Source organism: Protopterus annectens, chromosome 15.part0, assembly GCF_019279795.1.
Source record: "Protopterus annectens isolate FY-2018-M chromosome 15.part0, PAN1.0, whole genome shotgun sequence".
NCBI lineage: Eukaryota > Metazoa > Chordata > Ceratodontiformes > Protopteridae > Protopterus > Protopterus annectens.
In genome coordinates, this window is record NC_056749.1 from 107,415,387 (window position 1) to 107,443,102 (window position 27,716).

At 36.5% G+C, this 27,716-nt stretch overlaps 1 protein-coding gene across 1 annotated transcript in view; it reads left to right on the forward strand.

Moving 5' to 3' along the window:
* Window positions 1-27,716, forward strand: part of LOC122789955 (TNFAIP3-interacting protein 3-like) — a 371,383-nt gene that overhangs the window by 334,971 nt on the left and 8,696 nt on the right. The window contains exon 6 of the mRNA XM_044057455.1: window positions 15,188-15,313. Coding sequence (XP_043913390.1) covers window positions 15,188-15,313 — 126 coding nt within the window. The remainder of the gene's footprint in view (window positions 1-15,187; window positions 15,314-27,716) is intronic.

Below are 27,716 nucleotides of genomic sequence, written 5' to 3' on the forward strand. Positions count from 1 at the left end.
GTCCATATTTCTTGCACTAAGAGGTAGGTAGGTGTGTGTGTGAATGAAACATCCTAGTTAGTGGTAGCAGGTGGTTAGTAATTTACTCTCAAAACCTGTACCTTAGTTACAGAAAACAAAAGCATAAAGTCTCTACCCCAACTACCATGCTGCATAAGAACTGACATTTCCGGTTATTTTTCAATTCAAGGAACCGAGTTTGAGTGAATTTATATTCTATTACTGAAGAGGCATTACACTAAAATGCCTCTTCATCGACACTAAAATGCCTCTTCATCGACACTAAAAGAGCGAACCGTGAATTACGAGAATGGTCGTAGCTTGGCTGGGGAGGGGGGTAGCAGTTTGAGAGCTGTCAGTACAAATTTGAAAATTCTAGCTACACCCCTGGTTGGTAATAGGGAAGTTGTTAACCATACCAGTCCCAAAGTATGAGGTGGACATACAGGGACGTCAGCAAGTACTAAAAATAATTCCAATGACATAAATCTTAAAGATTGGCTTCAGGTTAGTTATTCTTCTAATTTTAAAGACCAAAAGTTCAAACAGAAGCCAGTGACTGATACATACAGAAATATTTTGGACAAACTTGAGAGACTGTTGTTTAAATTTAAAAGTTAAGAGGTAGAAAATGGATACTTAAAGGAATGCATTGCAGAAAACATCGTACCAAAAGGTTTGTGAATATGCAGGTATCCTAACAATGTTATTCCTGACAGTATCTTCCACAAAGAATTGATAAATATTTTTAACAAATGTGGGTTAGAGGTTTTCAAAAGTATGATAGAAGAGAATGAAAGAGTAAAACATGATTTACTTAAATAAATAGATGGTATACATGACTGTATTACAATGATTTGATGTTTGGTGTGCCGGAAGAGAAAGAAAAATATTACAGCATTAAGAGAGTAGTTGATGAACAATGCAATGAACTTATTAGAAGGTAAATGAAGAAACTTGAAAGAGATTTGAGTATAACAACAAGACCAAATATCCCAAACCCAAAACTAGGTATAGGTTTTGGGAAAGAGATTTTGGAGAATTTAGGGAGAATGATGTTTACAATGACCCCCCAGGTGTAAGTGAGAATATCACTAAGGAGGTCAGAAAGATTAAGGAATAAAAATCAACAGACTTCAAATTTTTGGAGGGGAGGAAGAAGGGGGAGGGGGAGGTACTAATTAAAACAAGTACCCACTCCCTAACATGGTTTTAGAAAACATTACTTTTGACAAAAACGACCCATGTAGGTTTACCAAAGGAGATTTTAGTATTTATAAGTATACTTCTACAGAATTACAGGATGCCCACTTCAACTTACTTTCCAGAAGTATTAAGTTTAGGATGCCCACTTCAACTTACTTGCCAGAGGTATTAAGTTTAGGATACCCACTTCAACTTACTTACCAGAGGTATTAAGTTTAGGATGCCCACTTCAACTTACTTTCCAGAGGTATTAAGTTTACGATGCCCACTTCAACTTACTTTCCAGAGGTATTAAGTTTAGGATGCCTACTTAAACTTACTTTCCAGGGGTATTAAGTTTAGGATGCCCACTTCAACTTACTTTCCAGAGGTATTAAGTTTAGGATACCCACTTCAACTTACTTTCCAGAGGTATTAAGTTTAGGATGCCCACTTCAACTTACTTTCCAGAGGTATTAAGTTTAGGATACCCACTTCAACTTACTTTCCAGAGGTATTAAGTTTAGGATGCCCACTTCAACTTACTTTCCAGTGGTATTAAGTTTACGATGCCCACTTCAACTTACTTTCCAGAGGTATTAAGTTTAGGATGCCTACTTAAACTTACTTTCCAGGGGTATTAAATTTAGGATGCCCACTTCAACTTACTTTCTAGAGGTATTAAGTTGTTACCACTTAGAAAAGAGGATCTTGCTAAAACTCTAATAGACATAAAAACCTTTCTTAGGAAAATTAATTTACAAATTTTTTTTAATCAGACAAACACCATGGGATCTGTTAATTTAGTAAAAAAGAGTACGTTTAACCCCCCACTGCATCCACAACTCAAAAATTTCGAAAGTTTGGTTGAAACTGAAATTAGGAAGAAATTTACAAAAGTTGGATGTAGAGCCAGTTTAGATGCAAAGGAAAGTTTAGTTTTAAAGGAATTAAAGAATAACTCAGAAATTAGAGTTATAATACCGGATAAAGGTGACGGATGGTATTAATGGATTCACTTATATACGAAGGTAAAATGAATGAGATTTTAAGAGACACCTCTAGGTACTCTACTATTTCGAAGAATGAGATTAATATAGCTTATTGTAGAGTGGACATGGTGTTAGAAGACCTACTAGTTGAACATTTAATGACAGCAAGACATATGCATTTTTAAAAGTGGAAAAACCAAGAATACCATCCATTTTTGATATATCTAAAACACATAAAAATGGAATAGACCCACCTCTGAGGCCAATAGACTCAGTGGAGGGATCAAAAACTCTGCCCCTTGCCAAGTTTGTAGATAGCAAGCTAAAAAAGTTGTGGTTAAAAAGAAACAACATCCTCAGAGACTCATGGGACTTTTTAAGATGTATTAAGCAAGATATGTATAGGGAGGAATTGACCTTCCTAACGGTGGACGTTGTAGATTTTTTTTTCAGTAATACCACATGAGGAAGGGCTGGCATTTCTGGAAGAAGTAATGTTTGAAGACAATAGTGACTCATGATAAATGTATGGTAATTTTACATTTAATAGACTTAGTTTTAAAATATAATTTTTTATATTTCAAGGGTGAATATTTTCACCAGATTAAAGGTGTGGCAATGGGTGCGGCATGTGCCCCAACTTATGCAAATCTTGTTTTAGCAAAGTGGGAGGAAAAGTTGATTTGAAATTCAATATACAGCCATAAATGGATTTATACAAAAGATTTCTGGATGACATTTGTATTTTTTGGATAACATCTTGTGAAGAAATAATTGAATTTGTAGGTTTTCTGAATAGTAGTACAAATTTTTTGAAGTTTACACACAATGTGGCTAAGGAGAAGTTACTATACCTGGACGTATAAATTTATAAAAAAGAAGGCAAACATTGTTCCAGAGTATATAGAAAGGCAACCTATTCAAATTCATACTTACATTATACCAGTGCGCACCCAGCACACCAAAAGCGGAATTTAGCCAGAGGTCAGTATATAAGGTGTTCGAGAATGACCTCTGAGGAGCAAGATGTTATAGAAGAAATGAAAATTCTTAATCAAATGTTTGTGGTAAAAAAATACCCGGCCAGTCTTTTGGAACATATAGAAAAAGAAGTTTCACAAGGTAGAACAGGGAAATTTAACCCAATCTTGGGCAAAGATGAGGTAATAATAGGAAAAAATAAGCAGGTGGAGAATTTCAATAAGACACTGGTGATGGAATTCAATGCAACTTCAGCGATGGTGAGAAATATTTTGGAAGAAGAATGGAATAGGTTTACTTCTATTACTGATTTAGACAAAATTAGTAAGGAAACGTTAAGGGTGGTATATAAGAATTCCTACAATTTGAAGAATTTGCTAGAACATTATACCTCAAACAGTCGTAGCAATAAAAGAAAAAATGGAACTTACAAATGTGGGCACTGCTCTTAGTGTGATTACATTGTTAACAAGGAACTCATAAATTTATTAAGTAGGAAGACAACATTAGTAGGAAAGGAATATTACAATTGTGAAGACTTTGGCTTAGTGTATTTAGCTAAGTTTCGAGCCTGCCTGGCTTTTTATGTAGGAAAAACTGAATGCAAGCTTAAAAGAAGAATCTACGAACACATATATGATATACAAAGTAAAAAAGAAACCAACTCTGTATATAGACAGACTCAAAATTGTGAAAATGCACGCTTTTTCTTCTTTGTGTTTGAAAAAGTAAAGAATGATGAGAGGGGAGGCCTATGGGAAGAAAGGATAGAGTATAGGGAGCTCTGGTGGCAGGTCACTTTACAAGCTAATAGCCACCCGGGGCTGAGTGACCATATATCAATAGCCCCGCTTTTAAAACTGAGGGCAGCCAAGCTATAAGTCCCACTATTAACTTTGTATTTCAAACATTATCAATTCTTCTTTTTTATATGAATATATGTATATATTTCTTACATGAAACAACATATACAATTTTTTATACATTTTTTATATATGTTTTACTTTTTAATTGTAAGGCTCAGTTACAGTCTTTAACTATTTACCCCATCTTTGTCCTTATTTTTACCCTTTTCACCTTACTGGCATTAAGTAAAGTATTTTATTTCTTCATATTTCACCAAGTTATATTAATATTTTAACTAAATAATATTTCATTGTAAGGTTTCACTTTTATTCATGGGTTTTTTAGGAAGTCAACCAACATTGATTTTATTCAACTTTTATCAGTTAACAAATCATTTGTTATTCATATATAAGAAAAGTCCTAGGTATATTTTATATAGGGTTGTTTTAATTGGGTGCAATGAATTTCTATGGTCACTAGATGGCAGTACATACATTTGAATGAGCAAAAGTTACCTTAAAATGAAATGTTCACAAGCAACGTTTTTAACATTTTTTTCATGGTTTTACAATGATTTTAAAGTTTTTACATTAACAAGTCTGTTCAGAAGAAAGTAATAATGTTTTTATTTATTTTCATTCATGTTTCATACATTTACATAATACATCGCTGTTTTATACGTTTTGGTATAACAATCTCTTTAAGAATTAATTAAACATGTTAGTTGTTTACAGCTGTTCTTTCAGTATAAAAGGGACTCAATTTTTGTAAAAACACACATCTGAGGAAGTGTTACAAACAAAAACATATGTTTTAGCGTTTATGTGCTTCATGTGTAGGATTTTATCATTTTATGCTACGTGTGTTAAAATAAAATGAATTTGTGAATGGTCCTACTGTCTGGAACTTTATTGTGCACCTAAGGAGTTTATTTCATTGAAGACTGCAAAGTTCCTGTAATCACGGCTGCACAGGTAAAAAACACACTCTCCAAAATCAAGAACACAGCATCCATGGGACCTGACAACATCCCAGACTGTGTTCTACATGAACTACAGAATGAACTGGCACCCCACCTAAGTACCATGTTCAATCATAGCCTCACCTCAGGCTTTGTGCCCACTGAATGGTGCACAGCAACAGTTATCCCACTCCACAAAGGGGGAGCCACCACGGACTCCGGGAACCAGGGGTGTAGCTAGGATTTTCAAATTTGTACTGACAGCTCTCAAACTGCTACCCCCCTCCCCAGCCAAGCTACGACCATTCTCGTAATTCACGGTTCGCTCTTTTAGTGTCGATGAAGAGGCATTTTAGTGTCGATGAAGAGGCATTTTAGTGTAATGCCTCTTCAGTAATAGAATATAAATTCACTCAAACTCGGTTCCTTGAATTGAAAAATAACCGGAAATGTCAGTTCTTATGCAGCATGGTAGATGGGGTAGAGACTTTATGCTTTTGTTTTCTGTAACTTAGGTACAGGTTTTGAGAGTAAATTACTAACCACCTGCTACCACTAACTAGGATGTTTCATTCACACACACCCCTACCTACCTCTTAGTGCAAGAAATATGGACAAAGCCTAAAATAAACAGGGACAGATATTAAATAATGTTCTCGTGAACTTAGAAAGTTGCTAGAATAACAGGATTTGTGCTAGTATGAGAAAGTTGCTAGAATAACAGGATTTGTGCTAGTATGAATTTTTCTAAAGGACATGAAGTCTGAAGCTGAAATATCTGTCATTTAGCAACTTCACCCTTCAATGATTTTCTAGAAAATCACAAAATTTATGAGGAACAGGCAAAAAATATGGGGCAAAAATCTGGACATTCTGCAAAATGTGGACAGTTGAGAGGTATGCTACCTAACACACACACACACACCTCTCAACCTCTTATAGCAACAAACTCATAAATAAAACTGAGGCAAAGGCCCAAAAATAAGGACATTTTTTTTAAATATTGCTCTAATAAACTTAGAAAGATAATAGAATAGTAGTAGGTCTTGCATCAATACGAATTTTCTGAAAGGTATGAAATCTGAAACTGAAATGTCTGCATTATTTTCTAACTTCAGTCTTTAACAATTTGCCACTAATTTGCCAGAAAACTGCAATTTTATGAAAAACGGACCAAAAATGTGATGCAAAAATATAAAATTGCCAGACAATACAGCTGGGAACCTGTCAAAGGAGGGACACCATTTTAATATGAGCACAGTTAACTTAGAGCAGCTGACAAAATTAGAGAATCTACATGCATTTCTGAAATAAAAGTAATGTACAACTCTGATCATTACAGTTATTTATAAAAGTAAAGTAAACCCTCTATGTTTTCTTCCAAAATTGCTATTTTGTGGAGGGATCATTAGGGGAAGAGCAACATTTTGAGCCAAAATCAGGGACAGTTGAGGTTTGGCTATGCCTAATTCTATAAAGCAATTTATTTGCATGTACCTCTCAACCTGTTAATGCAATAAATCTAGACAAGGCCAAATATATTGAGGGAACATATAAACAGTACTAAAAATTGCTCTTGTATAAACTGGGACAGTTGATAGAACAGGTCTTATTTTAGCATGCATTTTTCTGAAGGTTATAAAGTCTGAAACTAGTGTGTCATTATTTAGTGACTTAATTCCTAAATCATTTGCCAAAAATCACAAATTTTGAGGAACAAACCAAAAATAAGAAGCAAAAAATCTATTCATTCTTTGAAAATCTGGACAGCTGGGAGGTATAGTTCAGCTGGGGCTGTCTAAGTCTGCCGCCCTTCCCCCTCACAAAACCATGGTCGAATGGAGCCTCCCCCTGCAGCCATTCCAATGATCCATTACTTTGCTATTTCACTCCATTTACCATAAACACTAATGTGCATACTGATTTACTTCTATGATGATTTGAACTTCATTTGAAAGTTTTATTTTGCATTTTACAGCACAAACACTAAGACATCTGCTAAACAAACTTGGCATTAAAACTTCTCTGCCCTTGAAACTCACATTCATTGAAACAACATTAAAACCCACATTCAAAGAAAAATACATTTTACCCGTGGCAGATAAAAATTAATTCTAGGCTGCTTTTAAATCACAGGCCTCTTGCATATGAAACATACATGTGCTCTTTGATACACCTTCCTATTGCTTTGAATATTTTTCCAGTAAACAATGAAACAAAACTGCCCAATTCAGAACATTTCCATCATAAAAGTCTACTCAAACTTCTACAGTCCACCATTATCAGTAAATAATATGCACAATCTCTGAAGTAGTAAAAAAGGTCATCTAAATAATTCCACGTTAAATAAATCTAACTAATGAAGAGGTTGCTGCCAGCAATCACCTTTATATTTCATGGCTTCACCGAAAAATAAAGTGCCTGATGCCCCTGAGGAATAAATTGCCTAAATTACATTAAAAATAAGCTAGTAATATTGCAATAGGAAATGGATGGCAAACTGATAACAAGCTCATAGTTAGTGTCTTAACTTTCAGTACAGCAGCATTCACCCCTTATGGGAGCAGAACCAACAACCTTCTGCATTAAAAGCAAGTACACAACATGTTGTGCTACTAGCAATGTGAGCCGACTTAGCATAATCAGCACTAAACTTCTCTGCTCCTGCAGCTCTCAGCTCCTTGTAAAATCTACGCAATACTCAACTACATCTCAACTTCGCAGCACAAGAAGTCTGGAAAAAGCCAAATTTATTGGGGTGGGTCAAAAGGGCAAAAACAGGAACACATTAAACATTGCTTGTATAATCTTGGAAAGCTGCTATAATAAAATGCTGCGTTTCCATCATACATTTTACTGCCAAGGTCCCTGTGCAAAATAGTCAGAACAACATACCACTATGCCAAATCACCTGCTTTGTGAAAGAGAGGAAGACTGAAACTTAAATGGCTATCATTTAATGAATTCAGTTCTCACCATAGCTGTCAACCTCTCAGCACAAAACACCTGGACAAACCCAGTAATGAGGGAATACAGCCCTCAAACATATTCAGTGAATTCGGTTCTTGCCATAGCTGTCAACCTTAGCACAAAAAACCTGGACAAAGCCAATAACAGGGTATTACAGTCCCAAAAATAAGGACAAATTTCAAATAGTCATAAACTTAAAACAATTGCTATAAAAAAGGTTGCGTTACTATATATTTATTGCTAGAATAAAAAGTTGTTTTACTATGTATTTTCTGAAGAATATGAAGTCTGAAATTCAAATGCCTGTCAATTTTACTTCTGACGAAACAAAAAATTTTCAGCAGAGGCCCAGGGAGAAATACTGTAGACACATGTCTTTGTAAAATGGCCAGACACCAGAGCAAATCCACACAAACACAGGGATAAGATGCAGACTCCACACAGAAGGCACCCCAGCCAAGAATCAAACCAGAAAACCCTATAGCTGTGAGGCAACAATACTGCCAGTGCAGTAAGTAAAGGTCCTAATTGAAAAATTGAATAAAAAACAAGGAAAATAAGCAATGTCTGAAATAGAAGTTTGACTCACAAGTATGGTATAACCACACTGCCCTAAACATATGCTGCACATTATGACATCACAACCAGATAATGCTTCAACCTGCAGTTTAAAATGGTGGGCAGAGTTTTTATACACTTATCAGAGAAAGCACTTTGTACTTGTGAATCAGGCAGAGTACTTTGTAATTGCTGGATTTGCACTCTTTCCTGACTGCTTTTTCACACTCAGAAGTATTCAATAAGAGCAGGCTTGTTCTGCTTTGTCTGTCTGTCAGTATCACTGCTATTGGCACTGGATTTAGCATGCACATTTGTTAAAGCTAAATTCTTTACAAGTGATGCAGGAATATAGGAAGTAATTACATCAGATTTATTCAATTTTATGATTAATGCTTTAAATATTCACCTACACTTTTCAGTCACCTTTACAAGAACACATATTAAGGAGATTATGGTCAGTGCCACTTGTTAGTGTGTTGTACAAATATGGGTAACACACAAAATTCCATCTCCTACAAGGTTCTGCTGCATATCATAAAATATACCACTTGTTGCTTTTATAAAGCAAGTCATATTAAGATTTATGCAAGGAAGAAAAACTAGCATATGGTGGCAACAGTCATGTAATAATTATGACTGGACCCATTACTGCACCTTTCACTTTCAAAAATAGTAATTTCCCAGCTCACACTTTATTCTCTGTGGTTTAATCAAACTATGTACTACTTGATAAACAATGTTAATTTAAAACAGAAAATCAGTACAAGGCAAGATATGTGTGTGTGTGTGTGTGTGTGTGTGTGTGTGTGTGTGTGTGTGTGTGTGTGTGTGTGTGTGTGTGTGTGCAAAAACAAAAAATTGCCTCTGTGTGTATACATGTGTGTGTGTGTGTGTGATATATATATATATATATATATATATATATATATATATATAAAATACACACACACACAAAACAAGTAAACACTATGCTTTTATCAATCTGCAGAGCTAGAGAAATAAACAGTTGTCAAAACATACTGTAAGATAAACGTATTGGACATCCCCTACCTGAGTCTCTAGAGCTGGATAGCGTAGGTGGAACATTTGTGTCCTGTGTGGTTATTTATCATAGAGAACAGCCCAAATGAGGAACTTGAGTGTCCAAGATAAACATCAAGAGATGAGATTCTAGCCTGTTTTCTTCCACTTTAATAGACAGTATAACAACTGGCAGATGATAATATGATACTTTTAAGCCAAATATATTTGATGTAAATAGTGTGAAGTATTTATTGTGGGGACAAAATGTATACACGCGCATACACACACACACACACACACACACACACACACACACACACACACACACACACACACACACACACACACACTATTACTCACCAACCCTTGGTTGCAAGACTGAAGTGAGACCATAACGAATCCTCCTCCCGCTTTGACCAAAAGCATTTGAAACGAATCCTCCTCCCGCTTCGACCAAAACTAATCCTCCTCCCGCTTTGAGCAGAACCATTTGAAACGAATCCTCCTCCCGGTTTGACCAAAAGCATTTGAAATGCTAAGCATTTGAACTGGTCGGTCGGCTGGAAATACATGTGCGGAGCTCCTGACTGGCTGCCCTGATGCGCTACTGGCTGATTGGCCGGAAATACATGTGCGGAGCTCCTGACTGGCTGCGCTGACGTCATTGTGCAGTAAAGCGCGAAAATAACAGAAAAGTGAACATTTAAAATGCTACCCCCCTTCTACACAAGTTATACTGAAATCAGTACAGTGCGTATGCCTCCCGACGTCCCTGCCGGGAACTACTGCCCCATTAGCCTGACGAGCCTGGTCTGCAAGGCTATGGAACGTATCATCATGGAAATTATAAACAATGACATTGGTAATCTCCAGACTCTGGACCCTACCCAGTTCAGGTTTGTAAAAGGCAAATCATGTCTCCTAAACCTGATAGACTTCTTTGAAGCGGTCACCAAAACTGTAGATGAGGGTAAGGTGGCTCACACAGCCTATCTAGATCTCGCCAAGGCTTTTGACACCATCCCCCACTCTGGAATTATAGATAAACTCAATAAACTAGATATAAATCCCTATGTCACAAGATGGGTTGCCAACTGGCTCACTGACAGAATGCACACTGTGAAAGTAGCAGACTCTAAATCCAACTTTAGACCAGTGACAAGTGGAGTACCACAGTGTTCAGTCCTAGGTCCTCTCCTGTTTGGTATCTACTTCTCTGAAGTATAGGCTAACACAGAAGGTCTTTGGCTAACAAAGTTCGCAGATTACTTCAAACTAGGAGCCATAATCAAAAGTCCTAACGATGTGGACATCCTACAAAAGGGCCTCACTGAGATAGATGCCTGGTGTCAAAGCCATGGCCTCAAGCTCAATGCCAAAAACTGCATTCAAGGCATTGTCATCCCTTTTGGTAAAAACTCTGCACCCATGAACTACCACATAGGCGGTAGTCTACTTAACACTGAAAGTGTGATAAGAGACCTTGGGACACAGATGGACAGTAGTCTCTCCTTTGATAATCACATCGCCACAGTAGTCAGAAAATCCTTCTATGTGGCGCACCTCATCACAAAAGGTTTCTCATCCAGGAAAAAAGAGGTCATTGTTCCCCTCTACTCGTCACTCATTAGACCCATTATAGAGTACAATGCCCCTTTTGGTATGTATCTCACAAGACATCTACAACAACTGGAAAGGCCACAGAAATACCTCACAAAGAGGATTACCGGTGTCAAACAGACGCCCTACGCAGACCGTCTCAAAAAACTCCAGCTTTACTCTGTCGCATATCACCTACTCAGAGGCGATCTCTGCCTAACATACAAAGCTATGTCAAACCCAGAGCTGTTGGACATGCTCCACTTAAAGAAATCCCAATCCCTCTGAGCTACACGCTCTAAGGACCTAAACGTTGTCACCACAATGAACAGAACATGCTGGAGGGATAGATTCCTGTCCCAGAGACTTCCCATACTCTGGAACAAACTACCTATCTATATCAAACAAAGCTCCTCATTAGCACTCTTCAAGAAAAATCTTGATGACTGGATGGGAGATAGGAAATTCACCCCAGGGATCACTTCTGTGGCTCTGCTTGACAGGGGCACAGGAAAATAATTTTCTTGGGTGGTGAAAGCCAGGGTACCTTTTGGCTAGGCTTATATAGGCCCTAGGGCCAATAGTCTAGTACCTACCTATGAACATATGAACCTATGCCTCCCATTCAAGGCATTGTCAGACCCCACCATGATGGACCTCCTGCATATCCACAAAACAAACAGCACCAGATTACCCATTGTAAAGACTTAAACCTTGCCTGTTATATAAACAGGACCTGCTGGTTAAACAGGTATGTATCCCAGAGACCACCCCTTCTACAGAACAGGCCCCCCCCCACCCATGTGAAGCAAAGTTCCTCCCCAACATAATTCAAGTCAGCAGGAGAAAGGGACATGGGAGGTACAGTGTAGGACCTGTCTACTCCCCTCAGGCTGTAAATGCACTTCTTCTCTTTCTTCTTCTTTGAGAGGCCTGTGGAACCATGGAATGGTTTACTATAGTGGGTAGTGGACAGGGTGTCCAGGGTGGTATTTAATAGGGCAGGGGACAGTTGGGGGGGGGTGAATGAAGGGGAAGATGAGGATGAAGGGAAGGTATAATGTTATATGCATTTAAATGATAGATCACATATACAAGCTTCCTCCTTTCATCAGACAAATGTAATATGGATCAAATTAAACCACAGTCATGTCCAGACTGTAAAATTAAACTTTAAGGTTCCTTTTAGGTGTCCCTTTCTGTGACCCTGACTAGCACCTCCTCAAAAAACTTATAGCTGAGATGGCTAATCTCTATTTCATGACCCTTTCAATTTATGCAAAAGTTCTGCTCCAAGACTTCCTAACATCAAGAAACTGGTATTACCTGTGTGTTTTCTCTTCATTTGTAGATTATAATTACATAACAAGTTCAAGATTACACAACACCTTTGGAAATGAGCCTTGTCACATGTTCAGGTTCTAAAGCACCTTACCCCTTATCTTCAAAGAACAATCTGAGGTGAGCTCCCTTAAGGAATTCATAAACAAGAACAGGCACAAATCAAAATGTCCAAGAAGGACCCCTTACACTCCAGCCCTCTCACTTAGCTGTCATTGTTGTTCTGCTACACAGCAGTAATACCTTACATGGCTTGCCAGTATGTTATAGACGTATATCATGCCACACCTAAACTACTTTTCTTGCATACTACCTTTTCCTTTGTACATTTCTGTTCAACACTTATTATGTTCAGTAACATTAATGCAAACTGCCTCTTCGTATGACAATACAAAGTTTGGCATACTGTGACTTCCTTGTGTATGTGTATGGGTTATGGATTTTTATTCCTGCTGCATTACTATACTTATCCAGTTAACAAATAAACAAGTGAAGAAGTGAATAAAAAACTCTTCAGTGTGGGACAAAGGTACAGGCAAATGTTAATCAGTCTTACTGACATTCTGCCTTTGTTAAGAAAATCAAGAAAAAAATTACTTCTCTACTTTAATCCTCCTTGAATAATTTCTGCAATCTGTTGAGCGAAACATTTGTTTCCAAAGTAAAATGAAAAAACACAGATATTTCCTTGAATAATTTCTGCAATCTGTTGAGTGAAGCATTTGTTTCCAAAGTAAAATGAAAAAACACAGATATTTAAGTAGCATATCACTGGGTAAAGTGGAGCTCTCTCTAACTTTCAGCACTCATCATGGTACTAAGCAGGCACGCATTCAGTACAGAACTCCATAAGTACTTGTTACAGGTCTCTATATCTGTTACATTTTATTACACTTGTGATGAAGTGAGGTATTGCCAGCTATACCAGGAGAAGTAGGGCAGGGGATGTGTAACATATGCTATAGCTGAAATTTTGTAAAGAATTATATGTCATTTGTATATCAAGCGGATTTGTACAAGTGCTTGTGTTGAAAATGTATTTGTGAAGCAGCTTATGTTAAAAATGTGCTAACAGTGAGTCCTGCTGGACAGAAAAGAAATACAGCTGTATGTCAGACTGTATTGTAACTGTTAAAATGAATATATTGTAACAGAGGATACTTGAAGAGAAGAGGTTAATCTCAGTCCAGCTAACTTTGAAAAATAGTCTGAAATTAATTTACCTGATATAGGACATAAAGATTGTATCTTACAGCTCTGATTGCAGCCAGAGACAAAATGTCTGTGAAAACCAGGACTAGGAATCCTACTGTATTGTCCTTAGGGGTGAACTAACTGCTACCCTGAAAGGGTGGAAGTTTTTGAAATGGTTTTATAGCTTAGAGATGCTGTAACACATCTTAGCAAAGCTCTATGTGCGTGTATTATGACACATATGTGCTAGATTCTGGTTCAGTTTCTAGAAAGGGGGTAGTGTGGGAAACCAGAAGTCAGGTATCCAGATGTATGTGATGTCATTCTGTAATCCAGCACTGAAATGATGTTTTAATACTAGATAAGACAGAAGTCTCAGGGCAGTCTGTTTGTGAAATCTGACAAAGAAGGGCCACTAACTCACTTCATCTTGCCTTGCTTTAGTAAGTTACCAGGGAATAGTCATTCTTTAGATCAGTCAGGAAAATAATGAGATTAGTTAGGTACTGTTTTTCTGTATCTGTGTGAATTTATCCATCTGTGTTATTTTTAATATTTTTTATTTTATATATATATATATATATATATATATATATATATATATATATATATATATGTTATATTTTTAATATTTCCTGTGAACTCTGACATTTTTATTTAAATAGATATTTAGTATTTTCATATTCTTTTATTATTTAGTATTAAATATCTTTACAATTTTCATTATGGCTGGTCTTTTAGAGAATATTTTAACTTTTGAGAGTACTTATATTTATTTGGTGACACCGTGTCTGCTCCTGAAAGCCTTGCTGCATTGGTCAAACACTACCATTTGTATTAGTATTAATTTTAGTCAGTATAATTGGATACCCTTATAAGAGCCTTAGAGTAACTGGTTTTGCAGTGTTCAGGTGGCAGTGTCTACCTTATAGTCTGGGCAGAGGTGGCATAACTGGTAAATATGTGTCATTCTTTCCCAGGTGTGTGTGTGTGTGTGTGTGTGTGTGTGTGTGTGTGTGTGTGTGTGTGTGTGTGTGTGTGTGTGTATGAAAATCAAATCTCAAAGAGTGTGTGTGTGTGTCAGCTACTTGGAGCAGGAACGCAGAACACTGGTTTCACAAAGAGGGTAGTGGAAGACTTGCTTGGAGCACTCAGCTTTGAACCCAACTCTATAGCTGTAGTCAGTATAGAGTCTTATTTGGGGCCTGGTGAGAGAAAGGGAAAACCAGCCCCAGGAGAGGGGTGTGTTCCCCTTGTACTCTTAAGGGAAATTGTGCTTTATTGCAGAGATCTGTATCTGGATATACTGTGTATCTATTTTTTTGTTACAAGTGAACATCCCTCACCAGTATCAGTGGTGAGGATTGAGGTTCCTTGATTAATGGCCTAGAGGGGGGACATAACAACACTTACTGGCATCAGTTTGCTCTTCATTTGTAAAAAAAATTATATTGCAATTTAGGATCTCTGCCATCAGTGCTGCTTGAATTGCATAAAGTCTAATTGTTCTACATTGTTTGCCACTTTCTTCCAGACAAAAATTTATGAAACAGACTACAAGACAGAACACAAAGATCGAGAAAGAATACAGGCAGAGAACGAAAAACTTCGCAAGAAGGCAGAGGAAATGAGACAGCAGATGCACCTTCTACACGAGCAGGTCAGTTGGTATCATGTGATAGTAACTCAAACATGGCCAGTACTGGCTGCTGGATGGAGATCATAATGCCAAAATCTAGAAATTCTGGGTAATGTTCTGGAGAATGTGAATGTGTAATGATGATATGGTGGTGACAAGCCAGGCCTAAGATACTAGATAGCATATCTGGTAATTATAAAAGCAACCATAGTATATGTGTTAGATCAAGTGGGTACAAGTCTCTGCTCTAATGGATACTATAAAGCAATGAGTGGTTATATGATTTGCGGGAAGTAACACATGATGTGGGTACAGTATCTATAGTGAAGTGCAAAGGAGATGTAGAACAAGGCATGCAGGGAGTGAGACCCAAAATATATGAGTCAGTTAGAATGTCAAGTGCTTTGGCAAGGAGAAAAATAAGGTACATTTACTGAAAATATGATTGCTACAATAAGCCTAACATATTTTTGACTCTACATTTAGTCTCATTTCTTTCCCTTCCTGCTCCGTAGAATTACTTCTCCCATCTGCAACCTTTCCTCTCCAACTTCTAACATTCCAACCATCCTCATTGGCTGCCATTCTCCCTGTAATGTACCAGATACCTTTCCCATCCTTACTATACACTTCAAGTAAGCCTTCTCTACTGTTTGTCCTTTTTGCCCACTGACTCTCTTCTTTAGCTGACTGGCCTTCTTTACCCACTTTCCTATTGATCACCTTACAATGTAGGCTCCTGCATCCCTTCATAACCTGAAACTGCTGTCTGCATCTGTCCTTCTACCTTTGCTTCATTCATATCATCCTTTCTTTTGTGGCTGTATGTCACACTTTCTGCTGTCCTTATTTTGGGCAACCCATGTGCCTGTAGTTTTTAGTAACCTCTGTGTATGCCTTCCTTCTTCCTGTCATCAATCTTTCTTCTCTCTCCCCTTTCCCACTACATCCTATTTAATGGTCCTCTGTGGCATCCTTTTTTCCAGTCAACTCTGAACTTCTTTTGTCTGTTTAGTCAATCTGGCAAAATCAGGAATAAACATCTAGTAATAGCAAGGCAGCCCCCCTACCCCCCCCCCCACACACAAAAAATACTTTCACGTGATTTTTTTTGTTGTTCATCTAGGACAGTCCCAAAAAAAATACTTTCACATGATTTTTTTTCTGGTTGATCTGGGACAGTTTTGCACTGCTTCAACTGTTTCATAAGTCCTTGATCCTTGGAGAGTTATGTAGCCCATGCAGTGAGCATCTCCCAAACCTGACTTGAACTTAGTTGGATTCGCCATCAATCTAGTCTGATACAGATGGTTTAAAATGGCTTGAAGTTTGGGTGGGTGGCTCTCCCAGTCTTCAGTGAATATTACATCATTCAGGTAGGCTGCTGAATATTTGTTGTGAGGTCTAAGTATTATGTCCAGTAGCATTTGGAATGTTGCAGGTGCTCCATGGAGACAATAGACAACTCTCCATAATGGAAGAACCTATCAGGTATGGAAAATGCCATTTTTCTTAACCTCTGGGGTGAGTGGGATATGTCTTTGGTTAAGTTGTAAGTGGAAAGATACCTAGTCTTGTCCAGTTTCTCAATCAGTTTATCCACTGAGGGAATGGGACATGAATCAAATATAGACATTCTGCTTAGATTCTTGAAGTCAGTGCAAAAGCTTATAACCCCATTAGGCTTGGAGGCAATTACAGTGGGGCTATTCTACTCACCCCAGGATTCATTATTAACCCCAAACGTTTAGTAATTTTTTGTTCTTTTCGCATAAGTTTAGCACCAGGGCTCTGGTGTTCAGTAGGGGTTTAAATGTACTTTCTCACCATGTACAATTTCTATGTTATGATGAATTAAGCTGATCTTACCAATCAGCTTGGAGAATGTCCTTATTCCTGAACACATATTTCCTTCACTTTCTGTTTTTGAGACCAACAAGTAAACCAAGTTCTAAACTGGCTGGGGGCGGACTGTGCTATTGGACTGCCGGACTGCCAGACTGCAGCCCCCCCCCAGCTGTAAAAAAAATAAAAAAAAAGAAAGAAAAAGACAAAAAAGAAAAAGAAAAAATCACGGACTTTCACGCATGCACAATAGTCCAGACTGCTGCTGAGACAGTCTGGAGCATGCGCAGACTGCCTCAGCAGCATATGCAGTTGGAAATAGATGGAACTTGGACTGCAACGTCGGCAGGCTGGAGTCTCGTCGGGGGAAGAACATATCGCGTGGTGGATTTCAACTGATTCTCCAACGGACGGGAAGCGCGGGCAGGTATGGATTTAATGGCACGAAGAGATCGATCGCTCCAGGTAAGGTAGATGTGTGTGTGTGTGTGTGTGTGTGTGTGTGTGTGTGTGTGTGTGTGTGTGTGTGTGTGTGAGTGTGTGTGTGTGTGTGATTGCTGTTTTCAATATTACAGGGGACTGCTGCTCTGCGTAAGTCTGTATTTGTTCCCAGTTTGTTTTCAGGTTAAACATCTGGGTAAATCCCTATTCAGTAGATGGCTGCTTCTGGAAGAAATGCATTCAGTTCAGAGCATGTGTGTGTGGGATTGCTGCTCTGTAATATTTGCTGCCAGTTTGTTGTAGTCCATATTCAGTAGATTGCTACTTTCAATTCAAATGTTACTTCTGGAAGATGCTGCTCTAAGGGGCATGCTCAAATAAGGACAAGTAAATTTATCTAAGCACTATTTTATTACCACACTTGCATTTTGCATTTACTTCTTTTCTTTACTATGTAAACTGTTTTTGGCACTGTTTTTAGCTCATCTGTATATAGAGAGGTGTGCGTTGTTCTAATGATGGGGAATCAGGACAAGTAAATCTGTATACTGTTTGATGCACTATTTTAATTGCACTTATTTTGAATGTCATTCTGATTACTTTGAATACTCATTTGTGTATCTGTATATAGAGAGGTGTGCACTGTTCTGATGATGGGGAATCAGGACAAGTAAATCTGTATACTGTTTGATGCACTATTTTAATTGCACTTATTTTGAATGTCATTCTGATTACTTTGAATACTCATTTGTGTATCTGTATATAGAGAGGTGTGCACTGTTCTGATGATGGGGAATCAGGACAAGTAAATCTGTATACTGTATGGCACACTATTTTAAGCATTTGTGTGTGTGCCCCCATGCATTTTCTAAAGCTGTTACATAATTCTCAAATGAACTAATACAAGAAAGTAAAGGATACCTGTTCTTGAAGGACTGGTGGCATATTTCACAGGACAGGACAAGAGGGAGAGACTTACAAAGAGAGCATGAAGAGTGTGTGTGGACAAGAGGGAGAGACATACAAAGAGAGCATGAAGAGTGTGTTTGTGTGTGTGAAATGCTCCATTTGCTATATACTGGTGGCTAGAACAAGCTCATGGTGGTGTGGTAGGAAATACCTCAGGCTTGAACCCTGTACCTTGTATGCAGGTGTTAAGGACCTGAATTCCCTACCCACCACCATTTGTAAAACATTTGCAGATTTGTGCCTCATATTTGTTCTGATCTCTTCATCATAATATCTGTGGTTTCTAAATGTGGCAATGCTTGATATTTGATGGTGCAGTGGTAGCATTGTTGTCTCACAGCTGCAGGTTCTCAGGTTTGATTCTTGGCTGGGGTGCCTTCTGTGTGGGGTCTGCATCTTCTCCCTGTGTTTGCTTTTGTGTCCTCCCATGTTACAAAGACATGTCTGCATTATTTCTTCCTGGGCCTCTGCTGAAAATCATTTTTTTGTTCCAAGTCAGACTGTCCTGATTAACAAATATTAAATAAAATTGACAGGCATTTGAATTTCAGACTTCAGGTTTCTGAATGTTTAATTCCTTACATATTTGATGGTGCAGTGGTAGCATTGTTGCCTCACAGCTATAGGGTTTCTGGTTTGATTCTTGGCTGGGGTGCCTCCTGTGTGGAGTCTGCATCTCATTCTTGTGTTTGTGTGGATTTTCTCTGGTGTCCTGCCATTTTACAAAGACATGTGTCTGCAGTATTTCTCCCTGGGCCTCTGCTGAAAATTGTTTTTGTTCCGTCAGAAGTAAAATTGACAGGCATTTGAATTTCAGACTTCATATTCTTCAGAAAATACATAGTAACACAACCTTTTATTAAGTTTGTAAGATGAATATTTGAAACGTGTCCTTATTTTTGGGACTGTATTACCCCATTATTGGCTTTGTCCAGGTTTTTTGTGCTAAGGTTGACAGCTATGGCAAGAACTGAATTCACTGAATATGTTTGAGGGCTGTGTTCCCTCATTACTGGGTTTGTCCAGGTGTTTTGTGCTAAGAGGTTGACAGCTATGGTGAGAACTGAATTCATTAAATGATAGCCATTTAAGTTTCAGTCTTCCTCTCTTTCACAAAGCAGCTGATCTGGTGTAGTGGTATGTTGCTCTGACTCTTTTGCACAGGGACCTTGGCAGTAAAATGGATGGTGGTAACACAGCATTTTATTCTAGCAACTTTCCAAGATTATACAAGCAATGTTTAATGTGTCCAGGTTTTTGGGCTTTTGACCCCCCCCCCAATAAATTTAGCATTTTCCAGATTTCTTGTGCTACGAAGTTGAGATGCAGTTGAGTATTGAGTAGATTTTACAAGGAGCTGAGAGCTGCAGGAGAAGATATGTTTAGTGTTGCTTATGCTAAGTCAGCTTGCATTGTTAATAGCACAACAGGTTGTGTACTTGCTTTTCATGCACAAGGTTGTTGGTTCTACTCCCACAAGGGGTGGATGCTGCCGTACTGAAAAAGTTAAGATACTAGCTATGAGCCTGTTATCAGTTTGCCATCCATTTCCTATTGCAATATTACTAGCTTATCATACTTCTTCAGAGATTGTGCATATTTACTGATAATGGTGGACTGTAGAATTGTGCATATTTACTGATAATGGTGGACTGTAGAAGTTTGAGTAGACTTTTATGATGGAAATGTTCTGAACTGGGCAGTTTTGTCATTATGGGTGCATGCATTTTGTTTCATTGTTTACTGGAAAGATGTTCTGAATTGGACAGTTTTGTCATTATTGGTGCATGCGTTTTGTTTCATTGTTTACTGGAAAAATGTTCAAAACAATAGGAAGGTGTATCAAAGAGCACATGTATGTTTCATATGCAAGGTGCCTATGATTTGAAAACAGACTAGAATTAATCTTTATCTGCCACTGGTAAAATGTATTTTCTTTGAATGTGGGTTTCAATGCTGTTTCAATGAATGTGGGTTTCAAGGGCAGAAACGCTTTAATGCTAAGTTTGTTTAGCAGATGTCTTAGTGTTTGTGCTGTAAAATGCAAAATAAAACTTTCAAATGAAGTCCAAATCATCACAGAAGTAAATCAGTATGCACATTAGTGTTTATGGTAAATGCAGTGAAATAGCCAAGTAATGGATCATTGGAATGGCTGCAGGGGGAGGCTCCATTCGACCATGATTTTGTGAGGGGGAAGGGCGGCAAACTTAAAGACAGCCCCAGCTGAACTATACCTCCCAACTGTCCAGATTTTCAAAGAATTAATAGATTTTTTGCTTCTTATTTTTGGTTTTCTGGCAAATCATTTAGGAATTAAGTCACTAAATAATGACACACTGAGTTTCAAACTTCATAACCTTCAGAAAAATGCATGCTAAAGTAAGACCTGTTGTTCTATCAACTGTCTCAGTTTATGCAAGAGCAATTTTTAGTACTGTTTACATGTTCCCCCAATATATTTGGCCTTGTCCAGATTTATTGCATTAACAGATTGAGAGGTACATGCAAATAAATTGCTTTATAGAATTAGGCATAGCCAAACCTCTCAACTTTCCCTGATTTTGGCTCAAAATGTTGCTCTTCCCCCTAATAATCCCTCCACAAAATAGCAATTTTGGAAGAAAACATGGAGGGTTTACAATTAAGAAATATAACTGTAATAATCAGAGTTATAGATTACTTTTATTTCAGAAATGCATGTAGATTCTTTTATTTTGTCAGCTGCTCAAGTTAGCAGTACTAATATTAAAGTGTCCCTTCTTTGACAGGTTCCCAGCTGCATTGTGTGGCTATTTTATATTTTTACATCTCATGTTTGGCCCATTTTTCATAAAATTGTGGGGTTTTTTTGGCAAATTAGTGACAAATCATTAAAGACTGAATTTAGAAAATAATGACAGACATTTGAGTTTATTTCATACCATTCAGAAAATTCATACTAATGCAAGACCTATTCTATTAGATAATGTATAAGCCTTGGGTATTGAAATGCATATGACAGTATTTGTAATAAAGGACAGGAGTACATTATTTTAAGAAGCTCATTACACTTGGAGACTTCCAGTCATCTCTGCAGGCTTTACCCGTAAACTAAACAGAATGCCAATCGTGTGGTCCATAACCTGTACAGTAATCCTTTTAAGCAATGTATATTGAGTTTATTTCTTGTTTGCTTTTCATTTTTTACTTTGATCATGTTTTCCCCATGAAACAAGTAGATAGTTGTCAGGCAGCAGGTCTTTTTTTGGATAAGAAACATTTTTACAAGTGGGGGCATCAGAGATTTCTACTTTCAGCATGTTACTTTGTACTTTAATAAAGCTGAATATAAATTATAATTAGAACTGCAATGGAAGAAGTAGTTTGAGTTGAGTGCTGCTTGTTTTTCTTATACTTGATTTTGACTGGCATTCCATTAATGTATTTAAAAAGTAATTTATTTTTTCATGCCTTTCAACCTTTTTGTTTCCATCTAGATATTAAGTAAGCTGTCATGCAGCCAATGCATTGAAATATTTTTATTCTTCTACACTTCATTTTGTCTTGATTGGACTCTCATAATGATGGTTTGGCACCCAGGGCAGTGTATTTAGTTAGTTTTTGTGGTTTTGAGCATAGCTCCTCTCCTTTCTAGTTGGCTGCACCCCTTCCCATTGACCCCACCCATTCAGCTGTCTCCTGCAGCCCCCCTTTGATTTGAAGTCACCAGCCACCACTGAAACTGGCTTACAACATAACAAAACATAAAAGTAAAAAAGCAATCCAAACAAGCAAATCAAATTCAAAAACAGCTTATCTCATAATAAAAACTAAAACTAAAATATGATGATAGTGTTTCCCCTATTATGACTTCAGGACATGATGCAGGAACCTTAACTTCTCCAAAAACCATGCTTACTTCCTAAACTTCAGCAGAAGTTTCTCTTTTAGGTTTTAGAACATGTATGCACTTCAGCTGTCCTAGTTTCCATTCTTCTGGTTATCTCATCTTATAATTCACTTCATTTACTTTCTCTTTCACTTCAGAAGATTCTTATCGCTTTGCAAGGAACTTGTTTTCAGCAGAAAGTACTAATACAACCTGATCACCTCATATGAGCTCTCTCAGTTTAGCACATCTGTTATATCTTCTCTGTTGTGCCTAATGGTGTCTTGTCCACATGTTCTCTCACTACTAGCAATTGTAGTTGTTAACCTGTCCTGTAGATCTTAAAAATGTCCTGTTACACTTTTGAAGGTACTGCTGTCTTCTTTCTTTTCCTACATCTAGTAATCCTCAGGATATCTTTCAAATGGTGTGAATCCATCTGAGGCTTGGGAAATTATCTTACAACAAAATGAAGATATAGCAGCTATTGGTCCAAGTTTTTCCTCAAATCTCTCTCTACAGCATTGTATAAAATAAACATTAAGTTTTGTTAAGGCATTCAAGTAGCTTATGTGTTTGTTGGTGCTATACAGATATCCTTAGCTATTTCATTTTAAATGACTGTCAAAGTTCATGCGTCACTGTGAATAGTGTGCCTCAGTCAATAAAAATTTCACATTGAATTATTACCCTATATAACAGCATTATTAATTCTTTCAGTATGGACTTTGTATTGACTCTTCGTAGGTGTAGCACGTTAGAAAATGTTGTATAATCAATAATTATAAGAAGATACTGATGGCCATTATACAGATTCAGAAATAGACTCACAATGTCCATTGTGAGGCATTTGAAACAGAACTCTGTTATGGGCAACGGTCGCACAGGATCCTTAAATGCTGGGTTGGTTGCCATCCTTACTGTCCTTCAGCACTTCAGAGCATGTTTCTATGCCATCATAATAAAAAGGTCAATGAAAACTCATGCCAAAACTCTAGCCTTTGTTTTGCCCATTCTAACATATCTATTCAGAATGTGGCTAGGTGCTGCTAATGTCATTGCAAGTGACCAAAAAGGTATTGGAAATATTAACTGCATCAGTGTCTGTTCCATCTCTTTGGTCTCTCTAAATAGCAGGACATTTCTTAGTTCAAAGTTCAGGGTATGAAGTAGACTTGTTCCGCTGCTTTTTGGTTACCTCTCTACTCTCTGTCTATTTTTCTCTAGCTGTACTTGGAATACCACTGTCCCACTGTTCCTTCTTGAATGTTGCACAACATATCTAGAAGTCAGTTGTTATTTTTCTACATATTGTAATGTGAAGTGGCCATGGTCTTTTCTGCTTCAAAGTTGGAAGAGTTGGACGTCAGCGAAGTCATTAATTTTCTCATTATTTTGATGTGAAATGCAAACAGTGACCTCTTTTGCTGCAAATACAGGTACATGCTTTGCCTGTTTGTTAAAGTCATCCTCAAAAAGGACAACTCATGAAAATAACTTTTTTTCCATCAGGATACTGTCTCTTTCCCCTCGCTGCCCCCGTTACAGTCCAGCTTCTGTTTCTGTCTGTTTTTCTACCTGCTTGTTACAGTGGAGAGAAGCGTACAACTCAGAATAGGTTATTGTCTTTCTTTTCTTTCAGTATGAAAGGTTGCCAATTTTACTTTGTCATTATTTTATTATTTGAACTACTGGAACTTTTTGAAAAAACTCACTCTCCTGTCAGTTCCTCTACTGACTGCAACCAGTACTTTAAAAAAAATCTTTTGACAACACTCAGTAGTGGATCTATCTAAAGCTTCCACCCAGAGACAAATGCATCTTTTTGTGTCTTTGAATCCTGTCTTTTTCTCATTGTTGTGGCTACGTACATTCACAATACGTCAAGCAGAGCAATAACAATAATGACAAAGTGAAATAGTAACCTTTATTCACAGAGCGCCAAAGTCAAAAGACCTTCCAGGGCTGTAATTTGAAATAAAACATTGAGTATATATACAAAATGGGATAAAAACAGTCAGCTAGAGTAAATAACCATTTATGAAATAAATAACTTAACTGAATCAAATGAATGCCCTCCAAATAAACAACATTCAGTCCAGTCAGTATTAAGGTTTGAAATACTACTATTAAGAGAGATTATTTTTATTCTAAATGCTTTTTAACATCACAACTCTGACAATTCTTAATCTGTCATGAAACAGTAATTAACTAGGTATCGCTACAACCACTATGTATCACATATATATATATATATATATATATATATATATATATATATATATATATAGTATACATATTTGTATCATTCAGTAGCAGCTGGATTATACACTGCATTATTACTGATGTCTCTAAGGTGTTATTGTATTCTTTTTTTTAAATTTCTTCATAGATTCTCCTATATAAACCAAATTACAGGGAAATGTAAGAGAATATATAACATTCTCAGAATCATAACTAAATCTAGCAATAATTTGAATGTTCTTACCATTAATACAAGAAAAGTAATTAATGACAAACCTACATATATTACAGTTATTACAGGGGTTAATACCACTGTTATGAAGCACACCAGCAAACCTCACATTGTACTTAAAGACGTTGTTATGGACCAAACAATCAGAAATATTTTTCCAGTTGTGAAAAAGTAGGGAAAACTGAAAAAAATAATTCTTAAATTATAATAGTCTAATCAAATTTTCCAAGTCTTTTTGATGTTTTTAATAGATTCTGAAATCATATTTAAGAACACAAAAAGCTTCTGAATATCTAGAGTGTAATTATACTTCCTCAAACTAATTTATTATACCTTATGTATCAGGATACTATTTAAACCAGAGACTTTCCACTAAGTTTCTTTAGCAATATTCAAACTATAGCCCTTGACAAAAAAACACACTGTCATTATTCTAGTATCTTTAAGCTCTTGCTTTCTTTTAGCTCTATACAGATCTCCAAAAGGCAGAGATTTTAAAATATGAAAATGGTGGATACTAGTACCATGTAAAATTAATTAGTACTTCCTGGCTTTCTGTTTAGTTATAGTACAAATTTTACTACCAGATTTACCATACAATAAAATATTAAAAAGCATTCAAAATGCAAATTAAAAGTAAAATATAAACCAAACCTGTTCTTAGACACAAAACAAAAAAGATGAAAAGCACCAACAGCATGCGTATTCCTTTTACAAATTAACAATATATTCTCAGTAAAATGATTTTAACTGGCAACGTGTATCAAAAGCAAATGATTACATACATACATATATACTTACTGTAAGTCAAAGTCATCAATAAGTTAACATAAGATGGCTAAAAGGGACACTCATTACTGTAACCCTCAATTGTTTAAACAATCAATCAAATGTAATATATTTTTTTCCTAAGACGAAATTCAGAGGATTGCAATATAATATATATCCTATGTATATCATACAAAAATTAAAAAATGGTTTCAATACCATCAAAAAGAAAAATGCTAGCATGCAAACTAGTTACAATAGTTTAATTACCACATTATCCTGTGCTAACTCTTTCAACATTTCTATTCAGTTTCTGTCAAATTATGAACACTTCAGTTAAAAGAAAAAAAATAGTTAATAAGCAATTTGATTTTTTGGTTTCAGTTGTAATATGATCTACAAATTTACTTAAAGGTTTATTTTTTACAGGAGGAACAACATTACTAGGAAGGCTATATATATATATATATATATATATATATATATATATATATATAAAACTAATCAAAATATTATCTAAGCTCAAATATTTAAAAAAAAAACTTCCTTGAAAGGAAAAAAAATCTTATAAATATAATTTTCCAGTAATTTCCGCATGTCCACCAGAATGATATGAAATCTATGAATATTTGTAGGAACAAATTTCAATCCACACTTTAAAACTTAAAACATGCATTCACTAAAGTTTCTTCCAAATTCATTAAAAATTACAGATTCAAAATTAAAGTTCTGAAAAACATGCTTGCTTACATCAAACTGAACCTCTTTCCTATTAAATTCTACTTTTATTTAAACTAGGGAAGGAGCCTTCTCCCCATAACTTCAATAATTCTTAAAACTGAACAGTATAATTTACATCCTCAGGACCTATGGTGGTCCTGACAGTTATCTACAAGATGTCTTCACAGAGCCAGTCCCCTCTTGGAGAAATAAGATGCCAGTACTAAGACTTAAAAGATTTATTTGATGGATTAGCATTATCATCAAATACTATCAAATGCAAATCCATCAAATAAAGCTTTTAAGACTGAGTACTGTCATCTTTTTTCTCTGGGAGGGTGACTGGCTCTGTGAAAACATACTGTAATGGTGACTGGCTCTGTGAAAACATACTGTAGATGGGATGTAACATTAAAAACCTGCTGGAAAGGAGCATCCCCAATACTGTGAGCCATCCAAGCATGTTTAAGTGGCATGTGTGCATATTGCAAACACATGGAAGCAGGCTATTTATTTTTAGTAAGAAATGTAAAATGTCATACAGAGAAAAAATTCAACTGCAATTCAAAAATGATAGTATACCTGGCACAGTGTCAGTTATATTCAGTCTTCTATGTCAGGAAGACCAAACGTAAACTGAAGGAATGGGTGTACGAGTACATCTATAGCATCAACAAAGGTAAATTAGAACACGCGTTGGCTAGACACATACTCGAATATAAAAAACATACTTTTAAATTCAAAGTTATAAATCAGTTGGTCACAGACAATTGTGGTAGTCCCTATTCATTAATGTTAGAAAGGCTTGAACTATTATGGCAGATCTGCTTGAATGCCTACCAAGACCCAGGACTTAATGAAGTTAGTTCCATTTTATGTGTATTGAAACTTATAAGTTTAACGAGATAAGTGTTAACCAAGTCATTAAGTGTTGTCTGTATAAATTAAGATGTAAATACACACATTATATATGTGGATTTATATATATATATATATATATATATATATATATATATATATATATATATTTTTTTTTTATTTTTTTTTTTTTCACACACTCATTTTTATCATATATTTTCAGTTTCTGAATGGTCATGTTAAGGGTTAATTTTATAGCTGCAACATTTTACAAATTTAATTTGAAGGAAGGTTTTGTTTCATTGGCAATTTTGTGTCATATGACCAAGTCTACAAGTGTTTTTAAATGAGATTTTATTTGTATGTTTTTATCTGATGAAGTTCTGAAATTTACCAGGACAAAAAGTGCTTAATAAATAATATACCAGTGAGCACTATATCTTTGGTTGCCATTTCTTTCTGTTTGGAATACAAAG